General features: G+C 45.7%; 3 protein-coding genes across 4 annotated transcripts; 2 read left to right on the forward strand and 1 right to left on the reverse strand.

Moving 5' to 3' along the window:
- Positions 1 to 103: 103 nt before the first annotated feature.
- coro1a (coronin, actin binding protein, 1A) lies at positions 104 to 8,090 on the forward strand. The gene is made up of 11 exons (XM_023821822.2): positions 104 to 226; positions 2,168 to 2,371; positions 5,082 to 5,204; positions 5,309 to 5,438; positions 5,562 to 5,743; positions 6,071 to 6,190; positions 6,288 to 6,392; positions 6,843 to 6,988; positions 7,087 to 7,144; positions 7,313 to 7,525; positions 7,665 to 8,090. The coding sequence occupies exons 2-11, from the start codon at positions 2,174 to 2,176 to the stop codon at positions 7,752 to 7,754; spliced, it is 1,365 nt and encodes a 454-aa protein (XP_023677590.2). The 5' UTR covers positions 104 to 226; positions 2,168 to 2,173; the 3' UTR covers positions 7,755 to 8,090.
- A 46-nt stretch (positions 8,091 to 8,136) lies between these two features.
- On the reverse strand, positions 8,137 to 10,886 carry cldni (claudin i). Of its 2 annotated transcripts, none has more exons than XM_072705048.1 (3): positions 10,683 to 10,886; positions 9,444 to 9,605; positions 8,137 to 9,166 (listed from the first exon to the last, which is right to left on the reverse strand). In XM_072705048.1, exons 2-3 carry the CDS (start codon positions 9,573 to 9,575, stop codon positions 8,669 to 8,671), a joined length of 630 nt encoding a protein of 209 aa, XP_072561149.1. In that variant the 5' UTR covers positions 9,576 to 9,605; positions 10,683 to 10,886; the 3' UTR covers positions 8,137 to 8,668. The 2 variants fall into 2 exon arrangements, with proteins under 2 accessions (XP_072561149.1, XP_023677591.1); XM_023821823.2 differs by having other exon boundaries at positions 9,444 to 9,576; positions 10,683 to 10,840.
- Positions 10,887 to 12,608: 1,722 nt separating this feature from the next.
- On the forward strand, positions 12,609 to 23,712 carry ppp1caa (protein phosphatase 1, catalytic subunit, alpha isozyme a). The gene is made up of 7 exons (XM_023821976.2): positions 12,609 to 13,108; positions 18,426 to 18,557; positions 19,010 to 19,240; positions 19,509 to 19,613; positions 20,452 to 20,675; positions 20,986 to 21,120; positions 21,214 to 23,712. The coding sequence occupies exons 1-7, from the start codon at positions 13,054 to 13,056 to the stop codon at positions 21,328 to 21,330; spliced, it is 999 nt and encodes a 332-aa protein (XP_023677744.1). The 5' UTR covers positions 12,609 to 13,053; the 3' UTR covers positions 21,331 to 23,712.
- The last annotated feature ends 206 nt before the right edge of the window (positions 23,713 to 23,918 follow it).

Below are 23,918 nucleotides of genomic sequence, written 5' to 3' on the forward strand. Positions count from 1 at the left end.
TGTGGGTACTGTTCAGAAGTTTAGAAATTTTTGTTGCTCTACTTTCGAACTTAAAAAACGACAATATACAGACACCACCCCTTCCCATCTCTGCCTGTTTCACTTCCTCCATCACTTAAAAAGGTCTTATCGGGGCTACCGGCACACAATCTCTCCTTCTCGCAGTCTCCCTTTTGACGGATCCACGTCAGCCCGGACCGGTGCCTCTCCTCCCGTTTGACAGCAGGTCAGCCCGTCTCTTCTGCGACTCCTAACCGCGTGATTAAATGTCCACCCTCATGTCTTATTGCATCTTACAGCATCTGTTGTGAATTTAAGTGCATGTGCTCATTTTAATAACCTGTATATGTTTATAGCCTCAGCTCATGATTGAATTGGTGAGTTTTCTAATTAAAAGTAAATGTAAGACTGGATTTTGATAAGATGCACTTCTTGCTGGACCGAGCCGACTTACCGTTTCGGTGTTAACGGATTTGGACATTCAAAGTTAGGCGCGGCTGCAGATTAGAGGAAGTGTGCATATGCGAGTCTATTTCTTCAAAAACTTCAGTTCTTCATAGCAGCATAAATATTTTGTTCATAGTTTAATCTACTGCAATTTACTGTGATCGTCCAGTGTGAAACCTTCCGTTAATTTAAATGCGCGTTCCGGAGTCATAAATATTTTAGGATGTGCTCTGAAAATTCACGGTTATCCCCATGACTGCTGAAGTATGTTTAAGAATGAAGCAGATCGAGGGATGAGGTTACATGTCTTATTAAAATAATTATACCAGAAGTTTATTCCAGAATTCATGCTAGAATTTGAGCTCTTGATGGTTAATCAAAGTAGGATATGACTAACAACTACAATAATATTAATAATAATAATAAGATTGCTAACAATGCCCAATACCGAGTAATGTGACTGAAGTCTACATTTTAGCGAAAGTCAAACAACTTAAGCCGTCTTGATTATTTTGATCAAATTTGGCTGGACGTTGTAATTTTTATTCATGTAATCACTGCCGTCTGTGAGGAGTGAGTGGGTCAGAAAAACTGAACGTGGCAACGGAGGCATATTTGACCTGGTCATTTCCCCCCGCCTTTTGTGAAATGTCACTATTGCCATTTCGTTTCTGTTTAAAAAAAGAGCTTTTATTTTCATGAAAATCAATTGTCTTTTATGTTAAGTGGTATTTCCTGGTAATTTCTCAATTATAGTTATTTTAAATAAATAACCGTTTTACTGATGCACTTGCATTTAATATACATTTTTCAGTGACAATGTATATACAATAAAAAATATGACAAGTAGATGTATACATGTTTATGGTGAAAGACATGGACCCATATTTTCCAGTTGATCCTACTTCCCGGGACACCCTTATATGGCAAAAGAGGCGGAACCTGGCAAACGTTGCCCATAAAAGTCGAGGATGCGCGAGGCTGTGTCACTGTATGTATCGCAAGGGGGAGCGAAAATGTGTTTAGACAAGAGGAAGTTTCAAAACTCGACGCTTTTGCCAGTGGCTGCACGCGGCCGGCTTTGCGCTCCCTCCGCTCTCTTTACACTTGCTGCCGAATATTTGCACTGGATGTCAGTAGATCGCGGGGTTTCCTGTCCTGAGTAATGTCCGTGTACGTGCGCTCTCCACAGTCTTGTATGTCTTTATCCTTTCAGTCTGCATTTGTCTCTCATTCGGGGCATGGCGGTTTCATAAGCCTTGCCACTTCCTCTTCCTGCATGACAGTTCAGCGTGTTCTGGAGAAGCGCCGGCCTGAGACACAGCCGGCGCGGCGAATGCCGCCTCCATGTCCCCGTCTGACCCATGGCTCAGCCCGGGCTGTTGTGGACCGGGGTGTGAAGGCCGATTCCTTTACTTAATAAACTGCGAAGCTTTAAAAAAAAATGCTTCGCGAGTACGGTTGAGTAGTTAAACACTTGAAACCTGGATATTTCAGTGGTGAAAGGATGTAGCGTAGAGAGTATGGAGGAGGAAAAACGTGATGCTTAATGATAATGATGCAAGTTTTGGTGTTACAGTCACTCTTGTTTAACACTAGCTGTGTCTGGTATATATAATATAAACACAATTTTAGCTCACATTTGTTCAATTTCCCCTTGTCTAACCACCTGTCTCTCTTTGCCCCAATTAATCTCTATCCATGTCCTCTGTCACCACAGTCCATCATGTCCAGGAAAGTGGTCAGGAGCAGCAAGTTTCGCCACGTCTTCGGACAGGCGGTGAAGGCTGATCAGTGCTACGATGACATCCGCATCTCCCAGATGACCTGGGACAGCACCTTCTGCTCCGTCAACCCCAAGTTCGTGGCCATGATCGTGGAGGCCAGCGGTGGAGGGGCTTTCATGGTGCTACCCCTGAGTAAGGTAGGTGTAGAGGAGCCACCTGCAGCAAACAGAGCCGCATCAACTTGTGCATTCCAGGTTTTCATTGAAAATCCCTTGCAAAGAAACATGAGTGTCCATTTCAGGATTCCCGCCAATGCAATAAAGCTTGATTAAACACAAAACCTAAAAAATGCAATTCATCTAATATAAATAGATGCTTCTTCAACGCATGGTCAATGCAGACATTTTTGTAGCTCTTATAACACCTCCCACATGTGGATATGCCTCTTCATTTTGCACCAGTTTCTTGCCTTTCACACAATGGTCTGTCGATCGAGCTGCCTGTGAATAATTTGTGAAGAGTGCAACTGCTGCGTGCAGTCAACAGTGCAAGTGATTTGGGAAGCACACTGTCCGGCGTCACTGACAATAAGTGGATTTGAAGTGTCGAATAACTGTACAGTTTATTTTTTATGAGTAAAGCCAGGCAACTGACAATCGTATCACATGGATTAATGAGCTTCTTCAGCATAATGTTGGGTTGACCTGTTGGGTGCATTTTGATGGCTAATGGAATAGCACTTGATGGTTTGCTAGAAGGCATCCGGTAAGACTCAAGCAACAAGTAACACATTCATTCATTTTGAGCTGAATTTGATGCTAAGCCTGACTGCCGTAGCATCGACGCAGGATACAGCACAGAGTATCTGTACTGGAGTGATGATAGCAGGGAAACTTCAAAGAAGTTTATCAGGCACTAGTTTAAAAGTTGCTGGCTGTTCTGTGGAGGTTTTTTTCATTATATGACAAAGAAATTTCAAGCCACCAGTATCTCTGAAGTTTTGTAACATTCTCTAAAGCAGCATACAGAACAAACAAAATCATGAATGACACTTGCATTTAACATGCTACGTAGATCCACTATAGAAGGTAGACGCCTAGTGTTTAAGCAAGGCCATCCATCTGAATTATTTAAGTAAGCGCCTTTGCAATAGGTTAAAGGTTGGTGGTTGTGAAGAAAAAATACACTGTAAGTTAAGGACATTGATGATGTCATAATTAGGTCACACCGATGTGTCCTGCAAAATAATATGACTCTTAAGAAATGAACAAGGTAGACTGCGTTTGCTAATAGCTTCATGTTTCATTCCTGAAACTGTGCCGTTATTGCAACGGATTTGAGTGTGAGAGGGAACGTGAACTGTTCATTTGTCAGTTAGATTGCCCCAAGCCAAATGTGTAATCAACGTTTAGCTCTACCGGCTGAGGCGAGACATTCACCCAAGGTTTTGAAATATAGATTCTGAGTAAAAGAAAGCACACTTTCTTAAATAAGGAAGTCTGGGGCAGGCTTTTGTTTTGCATGTCGCTCGCTGGCCTGTTGCGTTTTTTTTTCCATATTTGGAAACCTTCTCTGTCACTGCGGTTGGACGCAGGAAGTGGGAGGCGGAGCTTCGAGCGGAAATAGGTGTAAACAAACACGTGTTTTATCTTCTCCTGTGTCGTATGCCGGTCCTTAACTATGGAGGTTTTTAGTCAAGTCGATGCAGTACGATGTTAAAAAGAACCCCCAGAACGCTTTGTGAACTAATAATCTGTTTGCATTCACCTGATCTCTCCATGCACAACCCCATCTTTTCTCACTATTAAAGAAATTTGTAGAGAGATTTCAGGTTCAAGACTTCAGAGCAGTGTTTATTAATCCGGTCCTCTGGGACGCACAGTCGGTTCGTGTTTTTGCTCCCTCCGTGCTCCCTACCAGACAGTTCACGTTTTTGCTCCCTCCCAGCTCCTACTGGTGTAGGAGAGAGACGCGGGTGCCAGTCACGCGTCCGTAACGCCATGATCGGAACAAAGTCAGCGCACATTTTAGCTGAACGCCAAGGGCGAAAGGACTAAGCGATCGCCAGGGATAAAATTAGAAAGAGCTGAGCGTTGAGCAAGAGGAGAAGCAGTAGGGACGGCCGCCTCTTAGAGGTCCCACGACATCTGGTGGCGAGAAGGCTCGAGTCACAGTTTTATTTTTGCAGATCAAGATTTACAAAGATGTGAAATGTGACAGAAATCCAGCTGCTGCTGCAAACCAAGGAAGAATTTCATGACAGAGACCTAATCACTGAGAATCCTCCAACTCCTCAGCAGAGCAGAAAGCAACTTTATTTATTTTCTAATGTGCGATTTAAATACGCCGACATTTTATTGCTGAGGAATATCTTCCCCTTCAGGAAGTATCTGTTTTGTACGGTTCCGTTTCTCGTTTATTGATGGGAGACACGAGACTCCAAAGCTCACTTCACTTCCAGTGAAATAATTTGTTGGCCAGTATGGGTATTTTATTGGTTGTCTGAATGACTGACACCAGCTGCTGCTGATGATTGAGCCCACAGTAGGATTTTTCCAATTGTTAACTGAGCTTGAGTCTGACGGAAGGTTGAGCTAGAAAAAACAGTAGCAGCAGAGAGAAGAATGATGTTATACCTAGAACCTTCAACCCTAGGCATCTCAAAAGCATTATGGGTAACTGGAGGCTTGACCTGGCTTGACCTAACTCTTGAATCAGTTTCCTGATACTATCTTTCTTCTCCAATTTTTATTTTTCCGTTTTTGTGTCCTTAGTCCTGTGTCTGACCAACCAATACATGCCCATTCTTAGGTTCCTTCTGGGCACCATGTACATAATTTGGTTTTCTATGTGTGTCTGTATTCATTTATTCGCGCATTCATATATGGATGCATGAATCTTCCCCAGACGGGCCGTATCGACATGTCCTACCCAACCGTGTGCGGTCACAAAGGCCCGGTCCTGGACATTGAGTGGTGCCCTCACAATGACAACATCATTGCCAGCGGCTCAGAGGATTGCACCGTCATGGTGAGGGTCGTGGGACGGAGGGACATGCTGGAGAGGGAATGGGCATACAGACTGTGGCTAGCATCATGCTAATGGCTAAACTTTTACCTGTGGCCCTTCAACAGATTTGGGAGATCCCAGACGGGGGCCTGACTACCCCACTGAGAGAGCCTGTGGTGAAGCTGGAGGGCCACTCTAAAAGAGTGGGTATCCTTAGCTGGCACCCCACGGCCCACAACGTGCTGTTGACTGCTGGTATGTCCCACGGTCCTCCTTGGACCCCTCAGGGCTGTCCTCTGTCACTGCCTGTACGGCGCCATCGGCTTACCAGCCCTTGATCGTAGCTCTGACACCCTGCCCCTCCCCCCCCCCCACCAGCCTGTGATAATGTGGTGATCCTGTGGAATGTGGCATGCGGTCAGGCCATGGTGCAGATCGACAGCGTGCACACTGACCTCATCTACAGCGCCTGCTGGAATTTGGATGGATCACGTATCCTGACGTCCTGCAAGGACAAGAAACTGCGCTTGCTGGACCCCCGCAAGGGCACTGTCATTGCGGTGAGTCCCCCCCAGGGTTGCAGGTTTACATCCACCCACCCCGGCTCCATGTTCTGTGTGCCTGGAGTTCAGGGTTGCCGTAAGTTCCCAGACAGTCCACATTTTTGCTCCCTCCCAGACAGTCCACATTTTTGCTCCCTCAAATCGGGACTGTCTGGGGGTCTGCAAGGACTGATTTGAGAAACCCTAAAATTGGACCATAAAAAAATAGTATCACATGAGCACAGGGTGTCGCATGATCATATTGTTTGATATCAGCCTGTTGAAATGTGAGGTTCTGCTCCCCCTTCATGTGTGTCACATGTTCCTCTGCTCGGCCTTTTTCAGGAGAAGGAGAAGCCCCATGAAGGCCACCGGCCCGTAAGGGCAGTGTTCGTGTCCGAGGGCAAGATCCTGACCACTGGGTTCAGTCGTATGAGTGAGAGACAGGTGGCACTGTGGGACCCAGTAAGTAACCTCCTTCTGTTTGTGGTTGTTGCCCCCTAGTGGCTTGGAGGTTTAGTGGATGGCCACGGCAGTACTAATTGCTGCCGTGTTTTGATAGGCTAGTTTCTCAGAGGCCCTCACCTTACAAGACCTGGACACGAGCAGCGGGGTCCTGCTGCCATTCTTTGACCCTGACACCGGAATCATCTACCTCTGTGGAAAGGTATGGATGAAACCAGTGGCACTTGTTCCTGTGTCCTCGTTTTATGCAAACGACTTGCACAAAAACCTACCAAAATGCACATTTAGGTTGACTTGTTATTTGTGTCATTGCTTGAAGCTGACCATGACCCGGAGATCACCAGTGTGCGCTAAACCCAACAACAGAACACATGTTAAAATTCACTTAAGGTCGCCATGACTGTCTCATTACATTTCAGTGCATTTAAGTGCAGAGTATATGAATGTGCGTGCAAACACTCCACGATCTACACGGAGGTGTAAGCATGTTTAGTATGAAAGACATCATGTCTGGACCTGCCTTCTGTGCTCAGTGCTTGAAAGCAGCTGTCTTGCAGCTTGTGGGGGGGCGGTGGTGTGTTTGTGTGTGTGTGGGGGGGGGGGCTATGGTGGTGGTTTTGCTGATCTGTAACTCTGCACCACCATTTCCCAGGGAGACAGCAGCATTCGGTACTATGAAGTGACGGACGAAGCACCCTACGTGCACTACCTGTCCATGTACAGCAGCAAGGAGAGCCAGAAGGGCATGGGCTACATGCCCAAGAGAGGTCTGGAGGTCAACAAGTGCGAGATCGCCAGGTGAGACCCAAGGACCTGCCCTGCGTCCCCTCATGAGCGGCAGCGACCGCCGGCAATGGAACGTTCTGACATTTGTGTTTGTGTTCCTCTCCCGTCAGGTTCTACAAGCTCCACGAGCGGAAGTGTGAACCCATCGTCATGACCGTACCTCGAAAGGTATGCGCACATTTTCCTCGACTGCCATTGGTTGTCCATATGTCACACGGACAGTTTAAAGATGTTGGTAATACCAAATGTGTCCACCAAACATCCTTCATTGTTCTGTGGAGTTCCCCTCTACATGCACTCTGAGCATTGATTTTTTTCCCCCATCTTTGTTCTCAGTCTGACCTATTCCAGGAAGACCTTTACCCAGATACGATTGGCCCTGAACCTTCAGTGGAGGCCTCTGATTGGTTTGCAGGCAAGGATGGCAAACCAATCCTCATCTCTTTGAAAGACGGCTTCGTGGCAACTAAAACCAAAGAGTTCAAAGTTCACAAGAGTCTTCTCAGCACCACAGCGTGCAGCAGTGGAAACAGGAACGGCGACAGTGCGGTAAGAGAATACTGTCAACACCTCACGTTCTGAGAGGAACCACGCCAGTGTTGTCTTGGCGATGCAGTGACCACATTCATTTATCACACTTCTGGGGACTATCACTCTTTAATGCTTGATACGTCTCATTCTTCTCCAGGATCTGCGCTCCATCCAGGAGGAACTGAAACAGCTGAAGGCGACAGTGGAGGACCTGACTCAGAGAGTCAGCGAGCTGGAGAGCAAGTAACGAGACAGAGAGGGAGCAAGGAAGGGATAGAAGGGACAACATAAGCTGTGTAAAAAATGTGTGGTGGAGCAGTAGGCGTGGTGATGTGGCAGGAACTTGTATAGCTTAGCTGAGAAAAGCATGACAGTATTTTACCGAGCGGTAACATTTATTTCACAGGCTGAAGTTGTCATCGTTTTTGACAGAGATTTGGTTCCAAGTATGTCATATGTTTCTTGTTCTGTAGTTTCATTCATTTATTGGTTTCAAGTCAATACAATTAGGTTTTAATATAATAGGATAATGCTGTTTTTTTTTGGAAAAATCAAAATAAAGTTTTCAGAACATTTTTCAACAGTTTTATAAGTTTTATTCGTTTTTTTTTGTGTGCTGGCAAATATCAGTGCTGGAAAACAATGAGAAACAAAGCTGGTGTTTTACTCCTGCTTAATCCTGACTAAGACGACATCAAATCCGTAAATCTGAATACTTCTTTACACACTTACAGGAATTAGACACTGTACTGTGCATCTGACAGTGACATTTCTCACAAAATTAGCTGATGGCAGGTTTTTACACCGAATTTGGTCCTCAAATTTAAAATGTTATAGAAAAGAATTCAAAAATCTTAAAAATATTTAGTAAACATATTATGAAAGGTTAACTAACATACTCTAGATATTTGTCTCCCCCTACTGGAGCCTTTGTGTATATACAGTGTGTCCCAGCAGCCTGAGCTTTTCGTCACCACAACTAATGAAACCTGCTAAATTAGTAGTATTTACATGTTAATCTTTACTTCTATAATGCACTTTGTCTGTGACCCTCACCCCCCCCCCTTCATTTCCTTTATTTTCTGACTTTCCTGTTGCCCTAGTCTCCCCTCAAGTGTCTTACATACCCCCTGAAGCTGTCTGCCCCTAACCCCCCCTGAATTAAACATAATTTTTGCTGGGTGCAGAGGCACTGTTGCTATAGTACTTAGCAGTGGCACCCGAGCCTCCAGAACGCACTTTGCTGAAGCAGCAGAGCAGTCCTCCGCCCAGTAGGAGGAGCACTCCGCCGGCCCAACCGATGAAGATGCAGGCACCCAGCTCCATCTTCTGCGGGTTCAGCGGGTTATTGAAGTCGCGGATGATGTTGTTGGCCGTCCAGCTGACGGGAATGATGAGCAGGAGGCCGGCGAGTATCAGGCCGATGCCGGCTGTCAGCGCGATACGCGGCTTGGCGTCCTCGTTCTGAACGCAGACGGTGAAGTCGGCACCAGCAAACAGGATGAGGACAGAGATCACGGTTAGCATGCAGCAGATGATTATCATGGCCCGGGCCGCCTGCAAGTCGGAGCCGAGGATGAGCAGCGAATCGTAGGCCTTGCACTGCTGCTGGCCCGTACTCTGCACCACACAGGACATCCAAAGCCCTTCTGTGGTTTCCTGCGTGGGGGGAAAGCAGAAAATTCATACTGGTGTTGACCCAAAGGGTTCTGCATCTGGTTTCTACACCTCTGTGTTCGCCACACTTTCACTGGGACACATGTTAACTTAACCAAGTGGCACATGTGTTAAGAAACAAGGGCAGAGGCAATAAACCATGACAGGTATCATTTTGGAGAATGAGGCTCATCACTGAACTGTTTCACAATATATGAACAAATAACTTGCTTTGCTTTTTTTATCAACTTGGAGAAAAAATTGGAGGGAATGGCAGTACCTGCGCAGTGACGATGTTTTGTCCCGTGAAGGAAGACTCTCGCCACTTGGGTATGGCGCAGCAGATGATGGCTGCAACTAGACCCAGAATCCCCAACGCCACACAGACGATGTGTATCCCTGCGTTTCCCATCCTGGCAGAAAATGGGTGGGGGGTCAAATCCTATTTGTTAAAAATGTCGACCGTCAGTGGCTGTGCAATGATGTTGTCTCGCATCGCCCTTCCGTTGCATGCTGATACTCTGGGCATATGCGTTGGGCAAGTCTGTGCAAGACATTGTAGCCAAAGGCTACATTTAAAAACAAAGCTATGACGAATGACACGCCCTAGGGCTCGAGGACCGGTCCTGACACGTCCATAAAATACTCTGCTGTTTTCTGGGAGATAGTCTCCACTTCCAAACCCATGTCTCAGCAACCCTAAGTGACAAACACCCCCCCCCCTTTGACCGCAGTCCATACCTCCTTGCTGAAGGCTTTGCTGCAGGTATTCACCATCCCCCCAGAATAGACGTGAATCATCACGACATAGTAAATATACACAACGGGGCTCTTAACACTGATGTGGACTGGGGAGGGGAGACATTCTATGAAAGTAGTCAATAGCTGCTCATTCTGTTTTTGGGTCCAAACAAGCAAGAACAAGGTTTCCCCTCAGGGATGTTGGTCTGTGTAGTAAAGGGGCGTCATTTTTCCCATGATACATTGACTCAAGATACTATAAGCCAAATGTGTTGGCTCCACAGGTATATGATACGTTTAGCAAACTAATTTTGATAAGACTCGATTGCGAATGTCCATTATTATAGTCGCCTGAATAAAAACTAAGTAGACTGCATATGATATTAAACATTCCCCAATAGGGAGGATATCCGCTTGCATTACACGTTATAATTTGATAATTTGAGCAAGAGTGATTGGCCTTATTTCAGCATAAGAAAAAAAAAAACAATGATGGGTATTTCATTTTGAAATGAAAAGGAACAGCAAAATCAGATAAAATGTGAAAACCCACCACCAAAAAACTGTATACAGCATGTCGGACTTTATCTTAACATAAATTAAACTATATTCTGATAATTAAACTACATTCTTATATGATAATAATTCTTATAAGTATCATATTGTGTCTCCAGGTATGCATGTTATGATGTTGTATATCTGGAAACAAGTTACACTTGATAAGAACTAACTAAATTAAATTAAATTCAGGTTGTAAAGTAATGAAATGTTTAAGTACCTTTAGTGTTGTTCCCTGGGTTCCCAACAACAGAGAAAAGTCTTCGATGTTTAATCCTTCGCTTCTTGCAGGCGCGGTGGTCTGTACAGGCTCGGTGTAGGATCCTCTGTGTTCAGGGAGCTCTTATGTTGGGGGCTTTTGTAGAGGAATGTGATGTGAAGGGTGGGGCACTAAAGGTGGTGTAGGGGTTTGGCAGTTTGGACCAGACTGAACTTGTCTGTCTGTCTTTCTTGACTCCTTTTGGTTTCTCGTCTGTAGTGACTACTCCAAACCAAGAGGAACTCTCCCATAAAAACTGGCAAAGTTTGCATTGAATGGCAAAACACTACAAAATAAACATTGATTTAGAGTCAGTGCCTAAGGAAAAAAATGCTCAATATGCAAGATCTGTAATAAGATGCTGTTTTATATATTTTTTAAAAATCAATTATCTGTGTATTTACATATATCGGTTTAAGTATGATTTTTTATTTGACCGGTGTTACATATAATATCTCCATTGTGAAACTGCTACGTGACTAGGAAAAATGAAGGAGAAATTATTTATTTTAATATGTTATTTTCGACCCCTTTTCCCCACCATACGCCCCGGCCTCATTTCTGCGCCATTGCTCATAACGATAATATCGTTTGATCCCTCCTCTACCCGAAACTCCGGATAGAAAAAGACGTGACGAAACAAAGACTGTAAGATGGAAGTTGCTGATAGTTACTGTAATTTCTAGGAAAGGATGAGTAATGATGTGAAACCCACGGGATAGATTGGGAAATTCATAGAGGTGTACAAACATTGGGAAAGAAGATGTCACACAGGTGGAGACCAAAACAAGTTTTGCACGCGCGCGCTCACACACACACACGCGCGCACCATCCATACTTTTCCCCATACAGTTTACCCAATTCAGGGTGGTGTACCTATTCCATAATTACTGACAATTTTTTTCCTGACTAGTTTATTTTGCACTGACAGAAGAAATTTATGCAGACACGGGAAGTCCATTATCACACATCGATTCAACAGCCCAGTAGGTGGAAAGCTTTTGCATTCAAACATGTTTAGCGTTCAAAGATTTTAAATTTGGCTTAAATCAGATTCCATGACAGCCATGAAACCATCCGATTTCAGAAGTAGTATTTGGTATAATGATTTGTATATCTCATTTCATTCTGTCATTCACTTCTATCACTTCCCGTAGCTCTGTGTGTTTCAATGATACGTTCGTTCAGTTGTAACGGAAAGACATTTTGTTCTGGGAAAGTTAGCTCTCTATAACGCTGAAAAAGCTTCTGCACTAGATGGCGCTCTTTCCCGTGCTACGTGAGATCCAGGCATGAAGAGGATTTGCGGGAATTGTAGTTTTCTCAAAACCTCATCTACCGAAGACATTAGTTATTGTCTCAAAGACGATTAAAAAAAATCTTCAATTGGATAAACTTCTTTCGGCTTTATATGCTTTAAACTTTTCTACAGTTACACCAACATGTCGACTGTTTTTTGTAATATGGAATTTAGCAGTTCCAAAATGGAAGATGGATGGACTGTTAGAAATGTAAAACATTTAATATTTCACGGGTCAGTTGAAATCGACCGGTCGATTGAAACGGTGGTTATTACACGCATTCTGTAGCATATATGTTATATATTTGCATTTTAGAATGGCATGTCTTTCAGCATGAAATCGTAAACCGGAGAAACATAAAGCAAATGAGCAAATCTACCGATTTTAGGACCACGAGCCGCTACTATTCGCAGACACCGGCTTGCTCCTTCGCCCTTTTTCAACTCTGCTGACGTCATCCTACAGAACCCTAAGGCGGATCCCGGGATGGCAGCAATACGCTTGCGGAGCGGACTTGCGACCAATTAAAATCGAGAAGATGGAGACGAAGGTGGTACTTTCTTGTGAGATTGACACCGCGTCTACCCAATCGGATGCATGTTCCTACCCCTCTTTTACTCTCCCTTTCGAACAACACGGCCCTTTTAATTTGAAAGTTGAGTGGAAGGAATAAGAAACAGAGGAATTTGGGTAAACGGGGTAGTGAAAAGGCGCCAGGGGTTATACTGAATATACATTCCTCGTTTCTCATTATTCACTTTATATATTAGCTAGCTATCGATAGTGCGGATAAGTTAGGGAGCAGGCTAACGTGAGCTATCGATAGCTAGCTAAAGATAAGACGGGGAACAGTCATTAGCAAGTTGGCTGGAATTGGCGGATCTGTTGTTCTCCGGTTATATAATAAAATTACAAAAAAAACAGCCGCTTTACCAATTTTGTTGAGAAAAAAATCGCATTGACGACGAATTAAGGGAGCAACGGGGGAGAAAGACTTGACTGCTTGAAAACGACCAAAAAAATTAAGTAAAATGGCGGAGCCGGACAAATTAAACATTGACTCTATAATACAGCGTCTTCTGGAAGGTGAGACGTTTTTATTTCCCCCCTGTCGTTTGTTTTTATCAATTTGCTATCCGTGCTGATGCGAACTGTCGTGGTCGGTGATAATTTTCCGAAAGGACGGAGCGAAGAGGGGCTCGAAGCCGGGGAAAGATGAAGAGCAGAGGGAGGAACATGGGCGGCTTAGGCGGTGAAGAACCGGGACGCGAGGCGGGCGAGCGCGCGGAGCCTGGAAAGCGCCACATATATGCCTTTTTAATTAGACTTCTTATCACCGGTGTACGTGTTTCGGTTGACGAACGTGGACACGCCGGACCGGGAGATTTGCATGCTGTTGAAACCGTCTTTTACCCCGGTAACCAGATGCTACCCTAGTGTAGGTAACACGTCTAGTTTGTTGCCTGGTCCCGGTTGCTAACGCATCCGCTGTTGAGCAACCACAGAAATGCAAGCCCAAGGCGATAACGTTTGTAGTTAGTTCTTTGGAATATATATATATATATATATATATATATATATATATATATATATATACGTGTGTATATATAGTAACAGATCGACCGATGCGCGCCTTTAGTACGTTTAGATGTACGTGCATGCATGTGAAACGGTGCCTTGGTTTAAAGAGCTAGACGATATCTCTTGATAGTGGATCAGAAAACGTTCAGGTGAGCAGTGATGTTTCTTTGGCCTTCATTGTCGTGCATTTTGGTGAATATTTGGTAATGTTGAGTGTGACATCGGTCCCGGGAGTGTGGCCGGATGGCTGGACGCGAGGGTTATGAATGAGGGGGTAAAATGGAGGGGGCTGAGAGTGAGGGGGCTGGGGGCGTCTGAATATCAGGGCTGGGAATGGACCTGATACTCCCCCATACTATAGTGCCGCTCACGTAACCTTGTCATTTGCGTTGTCATATCGCTGAATATAAACGTTCCGTATTTAATTTTTCAGCAGCCCTTAGGAAACCTTAAGATCTGCGGGTAGGTCGAGATGCAGGGTGTGGAAAAAACATGTTAAACGGTAATTTCGGAATAACGTCTTGCTCGTGTGTCATCCATAAGTCACGATGTCTAAATAATAATGAAAAACGGTTTCGCTCGACCGCTTAATGCCTTTTGAAATGCAAGCGGGAATCCGTGGGATATTTATTATATAATGTTTGTTTCAACCAGCTCTGGGTATAGTACGGAAACATCCATTTATCAGAGATATCAAGAAAAATGGAGTATTGCATGAGGCATCTGACGCGCTAGATTTTACAAAAATATACTTCTGCACGTTGTCCGGTAAATTACATCTAAGAGGTAAAAAGACTGGCAGATTAAGGCAAGTTTTTATAAATGGGCCAAAAATGGATAGGGAGGGTTAACAGTGAAAGCACGTGGTACAATGTTGCAAAATGAAATCATCATGGAATGATGCCAAGGGTAGTTGTACTTTTGATTTGAGCCTCATTTAAGTAATGCTGCTTGACCACAAAAATGAGCACATTTAAATTCCCATTTGCTAGCCACCATCTGTCAGGGATGTTTTTAATGGTTTTACAAATTCTACCGACCTGGTTGAATATCTACCTGTTGCGAACTGATGGATGTAACAGTATTCCCTTTGTTCGATGAAGGACCTTACTGAAAACAGTTATTGCAGGAATCAAATGTGAAATTGGTGATATAACCTTAGGCTGATTTGCCATGTCTTCAGCGTGGTAAACCGTATCAGAAGGAACTTTTTTAAATCGTTAACCCCTGCCAAGGGCTTGTATAACCAAAAAAGGCTATCTGTAATTCTGTTCTCAGCAGGATTTAAAAACAGGAAGCTGAAGCGTCTGCCTAGCTCTGAACTAATGATATTGTAGATGGTGCAGTTTGTAAAGGTTCAGATTTGTATCTTTGCTAGTTGTGCATTTTTTTATTTAATTTTTTTTAAAAACAAACCTTTTAAATTCTTATTTACTGCACTGCACTGTAATGGGAGGCTGTGGCCCTGCTTGTACGCCTACTACTGTGCTCAGGTTAATCGCAGAAGCTCACTGTGGCTTTGTGAATCTTACACCAGTGAGGTCATGGGTTCGCCACCGCCGGAGTGAGTGGATTAATCACAAGTCACTAAGGTGTGCTGGGGCCACGGGGCTGCTGTTGCACAGTCAGGATGAGAGCACAGTAGACATGTCAGATCCAGGGATTGGGGGGGGGGGGGGGGGGCGTTTCGACAGGAGACCAGCGTCTCACCTGCATGATTTATGGAGGCAAGGGTTTGCACTTGTACATGCAGTAAAGTATTCGTAAAGGTTTTGTATTTGTAAAGTTTTCAGCTAAAATTTGTCTACATCTGTAATTGTACATGCTTCTGGACTGGCCCTGCTTTGCCAAAATTTTTCTTAGGAGGCCCTTTAACAGCATTTCTGTTACCACTTTTATAGCAGAAGAACACTGCTGGGGAAGTGGTGGTGGTGGGGGGGGGGGGGGTGGAAAAAATGGGCCAGATGATCCAACCTCTGCTTCCATGGTTACTTTGTTGGTGTGACGAGAACCTGAGGGTGACTGGAAACCTGCTTGGCCCCTTGCAAAGGGGGGGGGGGGGGGGACAGGGGGTAATGGTACAAATACCAGAATAGTGGAGTTGTGGGTCAGGTCAAAGGTAATATTTTTTAATATATTTTTTTAATATAGTAACTAGGCTTTCAGTAAGAGTTGTTGCTGGTTTAAGTCCAGATTTCATGCCCTTAACCACTGTGTACCTGAAGGTTGTTGGCTTAAGTCTCAGCAGGGGCCTTGCTGATGTGCCTTTGAGCAAAGTATTTGAGCACATTGCTCCAGTAGAATCCGCAGCTGTAAAAATGGGAAACCCTGTGAAAGCTTGTTTGGTGAAAGCTCTGGTGAAAAAAACTTAATGTTCTTTTCAGCAAAGCCCTTAACCTGAGTTTTCCCAATAAAACATGCAGCTATTTGAGTGCGAGAGACTAGGAAGAGCTAAAGCATTAATGGTGCTTCCGAGCACCTTTTATAATGCAATTTTTATGGGCTAAATGAGAAGAGAAGCAGTGAAGTTGACCACACTGACATCTTTGTCAAGAAGGAGAAGCATTATGATGTTGCCCTAGTGACGGGGCTCTGTACTTTTCCTTAATTACTTGCTGGTTTTTATTTCTGGTTGGATTCTTTTCTGCAAATTGAATCACCTCTGTTCTGATGCCGAAGATCTAGCCTTTCGCTGTAGACGTTTGTCTGAAAGTTTACTGCTTTGGTTCACCTTCAGTCCAGACTGAAGTCATTTGCTGTTATGTAATATGATTTTGTTTATGTAATGTCTAATATTTTCTTGCAAGACTGTATTTTCTTAATTGCTTTACCTTACTCCTGGACGATGCCACCCTATGCCAACGGCCTTTAAAGCAAACCTTTTTTTTTTTTGCAATGATGCTTTTTTAAAATAAATAAATTGAATGTTAAGGGTTATTATAACTGATAATTTACAATGATATTCTGGAGTGTTTCAAGCTGACCTTTGTGTTTCGCCTTTTATGGAAACACGCAGAGCTATCAGCACTGCAGATTGTACACAAACGTAACAAGTCAGGTGTTGGTATTTAGAATGCTAGCGGATAGGGCTGATAGCCCTCACCTTTACATCATGTGTGTAACAAGGGCATGGGCAGCTCTTGTAATAGCCACGATACTTAGAAGGTTGTGGGCGGTTGCAGGTTTTAAATGCATTTGGGGGGGGGTGTATTTGGATTTATGTTACGCTTGCCGGACTCAGTGACTGGCCCCTTGGATAGACCCCCCCCAATCCATGTCAATAACATGTTGCCTATTTGTTCGATGGCTAACTTTGGCGAGAGCACTGCCGAGGCTTAGCATGCCTTAATCCAGGTTTAACGTGACAAGCTGCGACATCCTATTTATACTGCTGCATTTACGCAAGGTCCGAGACCCTGCGGATTCTTGGAGTCAAATCAGTCGATGCCGCTGTTGCCGTGCACCGTGCTTGTTTAAACAGAACTCACGGGGTGTTTGTTTTATGAGCACGTTTAAAGGCCGCCCTAGGCATCTTCATAGCTGCCCTGCTAACGGCGGGACTCGTCTGCATACCTGGTCGCCTTCCGTCCAGGAAGGTTCCTCCAAATGTAAACTGGCGCGGAAGGGAAACGTAAACCGGGCACCAGGTACCCTGCCAGTGGTGTCGGTCACACTGAGGCTGTCGTGCTGTTCTGTGGCGTTTTGCATGCAAAATGAAACATCCTGTGAAGCTTCGAGTCATACATGCTAACCCTGCAGACCTCCCCCAATCCGCCTCGCCCTCAAAGGTCTTTAATTCACCTGATGCAATATAAAAGATTTAACCCCTCCTAATTTAGAGTTTATTGAAGTGCCCTCTGGGCAGGGAATTTTAAAGCTGCCCGATGATCCTTACGAACCTGCGGTGGGTATTTTTGGCTGGGGTGAGTCAGGAGTGCTTTGATCTAACCGGCGCCCTGTGATCTGTCACATCAGTGACGGTGGCCCCTCGAGTCCCGTTCTGCTGGCTGGACATTGGCCCGCAGGGCTCCCCTCACTCGCCCTGAGATAGCCGCCGTCATGCATGTATGTTCTTACTGTTAATGCGGCCTGTGTGTCCATACGCTGCATTTCATCGTTACATAATGTATATTGGTGCTTATTTCATTTGAAAAGCTTTTTATATTTATATACTTTATATGCAGTAATTAAAGAGCAGGTTGTCTGAGTAATGTGCTTGATGTGTTTGTTTTCAATTACATCACATAACTTAGGCTATTTTATGGCTTTGGGGTTTAATGGTGAGCAGGTGTGTAGCTGTGTAATCCAGCATCCCTCAAAGCCCACAGAGTTGGCCCCTAGGGTTGGCCTTGGTTCTCTTTTTATTTTTTTTTCTCTCAGTGTAATTAACATTCACCTTCTTCCATTCGGACAGTGTCCCATGTCACTGGTAAGCCTAGAATTCAGTGGCAGCAGCTGTGCTGTTTAGCATTCATATAAGCCAGCAGAGTTGTGAGATTCTATTGGCTAATCGTCTCATTACAATTGAGCCTCTGCTATTTTTTTTTCTGCATTTCAGAAGCCACTCCCACCATTGTGAGGCCCCTCCCACTTGATATTTTATATTCTGGTTCCTACACTGTATTTTTACTGAAGCTTTCCACCCTCCAGGAAATGAGTGGCAGATTTATTTTTCCCCCCCATCTGCTTTTCTTCAATCTTGCCGTTGAGATTAAATAAAAAAAGATGTATTAGTTTCTTAATGGTCAGTGCAGCTTAGTGTTTAGGCTTTCTCCATGCTAGCGCTCACTGTTTACCTGCTGGCCTGTTCCTCCGTCTCCAGTGAAGGGCTCCCGGCCAGGCAAGAATGTGCAGCTGACAGAGAACGAGATCCGCGGCCTCTGCCTCAAGTCCAGGGAAATCTTCCTCAGCCAGCCAATCCTCCTTGAACTTGAGGCTCCGCTCAAGATCTGTGGTGAGTGCTGATTGGATGGCTACCTATGACCTACTTGTGATTGTTGGGTGAATTGTGACCCTGCATTTGCCTGCCTGGGTAATACAGCTCCTTAAATGACAAGCGTTATCTGACAAGTCAGGCTTCCGGCCCAGGGGGCTGATTTTTTTTCTCTTTCTTTCCCATTAGAGAGAGACAGTAGGTTGCAGCGTTTGCTGCTGGATTTGTCCCACTTATGCATGTGATAATTGGAGATTCTTGCTCCTTAAGCTCCGCCTTTAAATGGCAGCACAGAAATTCAGCCAAGCAGCTCAGTGAAGCTGTTTGTGGCTGGCTCTGATTTATTCTATTGTAGTTCGCTTGTGTCTTTCTGATTGAAAACAAAGCCGTGATGATAATTCAGTCATCGGCCAAGCTGCTTCCTGTTCAAAAATAGTCACTACCTGACGCACAGTTCTCCATCTTCCACACAGGTGACGTCCATGGGCAGTATTACGACCTCCTGCGACTGTTTGAGTACGGCGGCTTCCCCCCGGAGAGCAACTACCTGTTCCTGGGTGACTATGTGGACCGGGGCAAGCAGTCGCTGGAGACCATCTGCCTGCTGCTGGCCTACAAGGTCAAGTACCCCGAGAACTTCTTCCTGCTGCGGGGGAACCACGAGTGTGCCTCCATCAACCGCATCTACGGCTTCTACGACGAGTGTAAGCGAGGGGCGGGGACCCGGCGGGCCGTTAGTCACCGTGCTCTGGCGACGCGCCGTTACATAAGTTGCCCTGCTGCCGTTGTACAGTCACTGTGTGTTCGGCATCGGCGGACTGGGGGGGGGGGGGAGGTGCTTAGTCACCCACGAGCAGCTCTGCCGTGTGCCCAGCCGCGGCCGTCGACTGTCAAGCTCCGTCTCTCTACAGGAGCAAACCGGTTTTCTCTTCTGCATGTTTTATGCCTTGTGCTGGGTCCCTCCTTCCCCAGGTAAAAGGCGGTACAACATTAAGCTCTGGAAGACGTTCACAGACTGCTTCAACTGCCTGCCCGTGGCCGCCATCGTCGACGAGAAGATCTTCTGCTGCCATGGAGGTTTGTCGTTGCCGTTGTGTGTTTACGGTCCCCGTCTGCCTCCAGCCTCCCGTGTCCTCGCCGCGAGGATTCAAGGCAGTGGCTGTGACATCATGAGGCACACTTGTGGGGGAAAAAACCCCACTATTTTAAAAAAAAAAAAAAAAAAAAAAAAAGAAAACAAAATGTTGCAATCCCTTGCATTGAGTATAACAAGGTAGAAGTGTTATTTCCTGGGGGCTGGGTGTGTGCATTAACTGCTTTCAGTCCAGCAGTGATGAAATGCAACAAAGGCCCTGCATCTGTTCCAAAACACACAAACACTGTGTGTAGAAGGATGTTTACAGGAGTCTAGCTATAGGGCAGTGAGGCCCTGTGCGGGGGGGGTGGTGTCCTGTCACAGTCCCAGAATGCCGAGCACGTCACCTCCGGCTGCTGTCCCGGCTTTTCCTGTCACTCCGTCTTGTACCTAGTTCAGTCTGCGGTTTGGAGATCTGCTTTTCAGTCTCTTTGTCGTGACTGTTGTTGCTACACGCCTTTAACCTCCGCCCATGCAGTTTAAAGAGCCCAGAGGATACGTGTTAAAAGTTCCACCCCTCTGGGGAAACATGTAATCCTTTTGTTGCCCAGTCCTGGGTTGGGTTACATGTTTCTGGGAGGCGTCAGGGAGCTTCTGTATTCAGACTGCCGTTTTGAGGCCTCTTATCTGCGGCTGACTTGAAGGCGTCGCGGACAGATGTTTCGAAAACGGAGCCTCTTGAAGCTGATTAAGGATCCTCTCGCCACAATCGCCGCCGCAGCTGAGCGTGATGGATGACTGGCCGGTGCACTCAGTGTATCGCGTGTCCACCATCCACAGGCCTCTCCCCGGATTTGCAGTCCATGGAGCAAGTGCGGCGTGTGATGCGACCCACGGACGTGCCTGACCAGGGCCTGCTGTGCGACCTGCTGTGGGCCGACCCGGACAAAGATGTGCTGGGCTGGGGGGAGAATGACCGCGGGGTCTCCTTCACCTTCGGTGCTGACGTAGTGGCCAAGTTCCTGCACAAGCATGACATGGACCTCATCTGCAGGGCGCACCAGGTGGGCGGCCGTGTTGGTTACTGTACCCGCCTTTCCTCAGCTGGGATGTGTAATTGGCGAGGGTAGCTGTTGCCTGTTGTTAAATGTGCCTTTGATTTGAAAGAAACGTTGAAGTTTAGGCTTGATGTAGGAGCACTATAGCTGTCTAAGGCGGCTTGCCGGATTGTGCGTTGGGCTGAATTAATAGATCCAGCTGGGAGTCTGTTTACCAAAGCGCAGCACGGTCCTGCTTTTGGTAGCTGTCGCCGATGCTGTGTGTGTCCCATGGCACTGTGTCGGGGGCCTCGCCTGAGCCACTCTCCCTACGCAGGTAGTGGAAGACGGCTACGAATTCTTCGCCAAGCGGCAGCTGGTCACGCTGTTTTCGGCACCCAACTACTGCGGCGAGTTCGACAATGCGGGAGCCATGATGAGCGTGGACGAGACCCTCATGTGCTCCTTCCAGGTAGGTCGCGGGGGGGTCTCTGTCCGTCTGTCTGCCTCTGTCTGCACGCCTGTACTCCTGGCTAAAAACAGCACTGACTCTTCCCTTGTTCAGATCCTGAAACCTGCAGACAAGAAGCTCTACTCCTACGGGGGAGGTGGGGGCATGGGATCGGGACGTCCGGTCACCCCCCCTCGAAATTCAGCCAAAGGCGGAAAAGCCAAGAAATAGCACCTGCTGAACCCCCCCCCCCCAACTTTCACCTTCTCCTGCTTCTCTACCTCCCTCCCTCCTTCCCTCCATTCCCTTTCCATCACCAAACAGCGGCAAAGCAGTATCCAGGATTCTGTTTTTCCGGTCTCCTGATTCTTGGTACTGCGTAACTTTTAAGGTGTGCATGAACGTTTGAGAGGTTTGTGACGAGATGTCCTTCCTGTGCCCGGCCTTCCTCCATGCCCTTAAAACCCTCACCCTCACTCCTCTGGCACACTTGCTTTGAACGCACACAAGGTGGCAGCACCGAGGAGGCCCGCTGTGCATCACAGCCAGCGTGGGAGGGATTCTGCCATTGTTTATGTAAGACCCCCGCTCTCTCTTAACCTGTCAGAGATGCCAGTCACTTTAAAGGGAGGGTGGGGGGGGGGGTTGACAGGCAGCCTCGCACATACGTGACGATTCCGTGTCGCACGCCAGGGTTTCTGTTCAACGTGCAGAGGGATGGGTGTGCGTGCTTGCGTGTGTGCGGGCGGGGGAAGATGTGAAGAGGCTGGACAGACGCACTCACGGAGCAAAATCAGGTGTCATTGTTTTATAGGTGTCAGACTTTTTAAAGTTTTGTTTTTAAAGTCGTCAAAGATGGGTTAATAAAGAAACATTTAAAAATACAAAGAAAAAGAGCCAAGCTTGCTTTTCTCCATGCCGCGTCTCCATGCCGTCTGTAAGCTGTCTGCTTTATATCTGCACCTGCTGCACGTGTCCAGCGGCCTCATCTGCTCTGTACCCCTTGTGGGATCAAGCTCCTTGTCAGACTTAAATTGCTTTTAAATCGATTCCCTCTCTTTGCTCCCTGTTCTGTTTTTTGCTTTGCTCATTCATGTTACCTCACAGTCTGTCATTCTGCCCGGAGCCATTTGTAAATACAGCCCCCCCCCCCTTTTAATTTCCACGTACTGTAGTAGTTGCTTTCCATCACCTATGCTGTCTCTCGCTCCCACATCCGATCTGTAGTCAAATGTACCTTTCAGGTGCCCCACCATTAAATAGCACCTGCTTCTTAGTTTAAAAGGTACAGCTGCACTTGATCAGCTTTCCATAATCCCCCCCCCCCTTTGAAAGTTTGTGGTTCGCTGCGGTCCCATGATGCCACCATTGCTGGACTTCATTGTTCTCCTGCTCCAGGCTTATGTGCAGCTTTACGTATCCCCTTCCCTTCCTGTGATTGGCTGACTGCTTTCCATTGCGCATCTCGCATTTTCAAGACCATACCAAGCTGCCCGTCCTTATTTTCTCCATAAGCTGCCACGTCCTTATATCGTCTGACCAAAAGGTATCTTGGAGCGACAGCGCTGTGCTTCATGATGCCCATGCGATCTTTGCTGGTTAATAGGTGGGGTGACTTTTTGTTTCCATTATGTGAATTTTCAATTACATTTTTTTTTTTGCAGGGTGTGCATTTTTGAACTTAATTGGTACTGTATAATGAACCTTAAGTTTTACTGTTAAACAAACGGCGAAAAGCTTGCTGAGAGCGGACGGGTGAGAAATATGTCAAGAGCCCCACGGTCGGCAGCTAGCGAGGCTGTGTGAACTTCACGGGAGACGCGTTTCAGGGGCACATGTAAATGCGATGGCTGTTTCTCACAACTGGCAGATGGGGATGATTAATGCAAGAGGTAATGTGTCTTGAATATGTATTGGTCGCCTATAGGAGGCATTTACAATGCTGTATTTTTTTCACCCCTTGTCTCAGACAGTGGTTTGATATTCAATGTAATAGTGACTGACAGGGAGGATGTGTGGTTTTTTTTTTTTCGTTTCAAAGACAAGGCTTTAATTTGATAGAAACGCTTTTCTGTAATATAGACAATCTCTATAAAGCATACGGTTTAGAAGCAAGCCATCCGCAATACGAAATGTAACAGGACGTTATCGTCTTTTTAGCCTATTGGGTAAAAATGTCTTGGGGAGGAATCGCTGTCAAAACCTCAGTGCGTGTGCTTGGTGAATTTCCCCCCGACGGCTGGAGACTTAACTTCCAGCAAGCATTACTGAAGAAAAAAGAAAAGTCGACGGCGTTTCGTTAACGATCACGATTATTTTTGGTGCATACCTGCAGTAAAACGTACATCACGTATTTCTTTTTTTTCCCTCTTTTTACCTGACAGAAGTAGGTTAACTTAGGTAACGAGAGTTTGTAAATGTTTTTCTTTCAACCAATCAGGGACCTTTTCCCCCAAGCACTGACGCTGGGTAGGATACAGACGTTTAAATTGGATTAATCAGTTCATAGGTTTAATAAAAATGCTATTTTTTATTTTTTATGTAATTTGTTTTGCAACCAATCACAGATCTTGTCTCTCTGTTACCAGGTAGAAAATAAAAAGTGTATTTGTATCTTGTGCCTCGTCTTTATTCTCTCACTCCGCAAACAGCAGTAGCCTATTAAACCGTCATATTCCTAATTTTGTGCTTTCGGGTTGTCAGCACCTAACAGTACGCAAATTAGGGTCACCAGTGAGGTGGTCTGAAATCAACAATTTGCGTCAAACTGACTAACTATCTTGTACTAACACGTTATTCATCAAGTGTGATTTACACAC

Source organism: Paramormyrops kingsleyae, chromosome 22 (genome assembly GCF_048594095.1).
Source record: "Paramormyrops kingsleyae isolate MSU_618 chromosome 22, PKINGS_0.4, whole genome shotgun sequence".
NCBI lineage: Eukaryota > Metazoa > Chordata > Actinopteri > Osteoglossiformes > Mormyridae > Paramormyrops > Paramormyrops kingsleyae.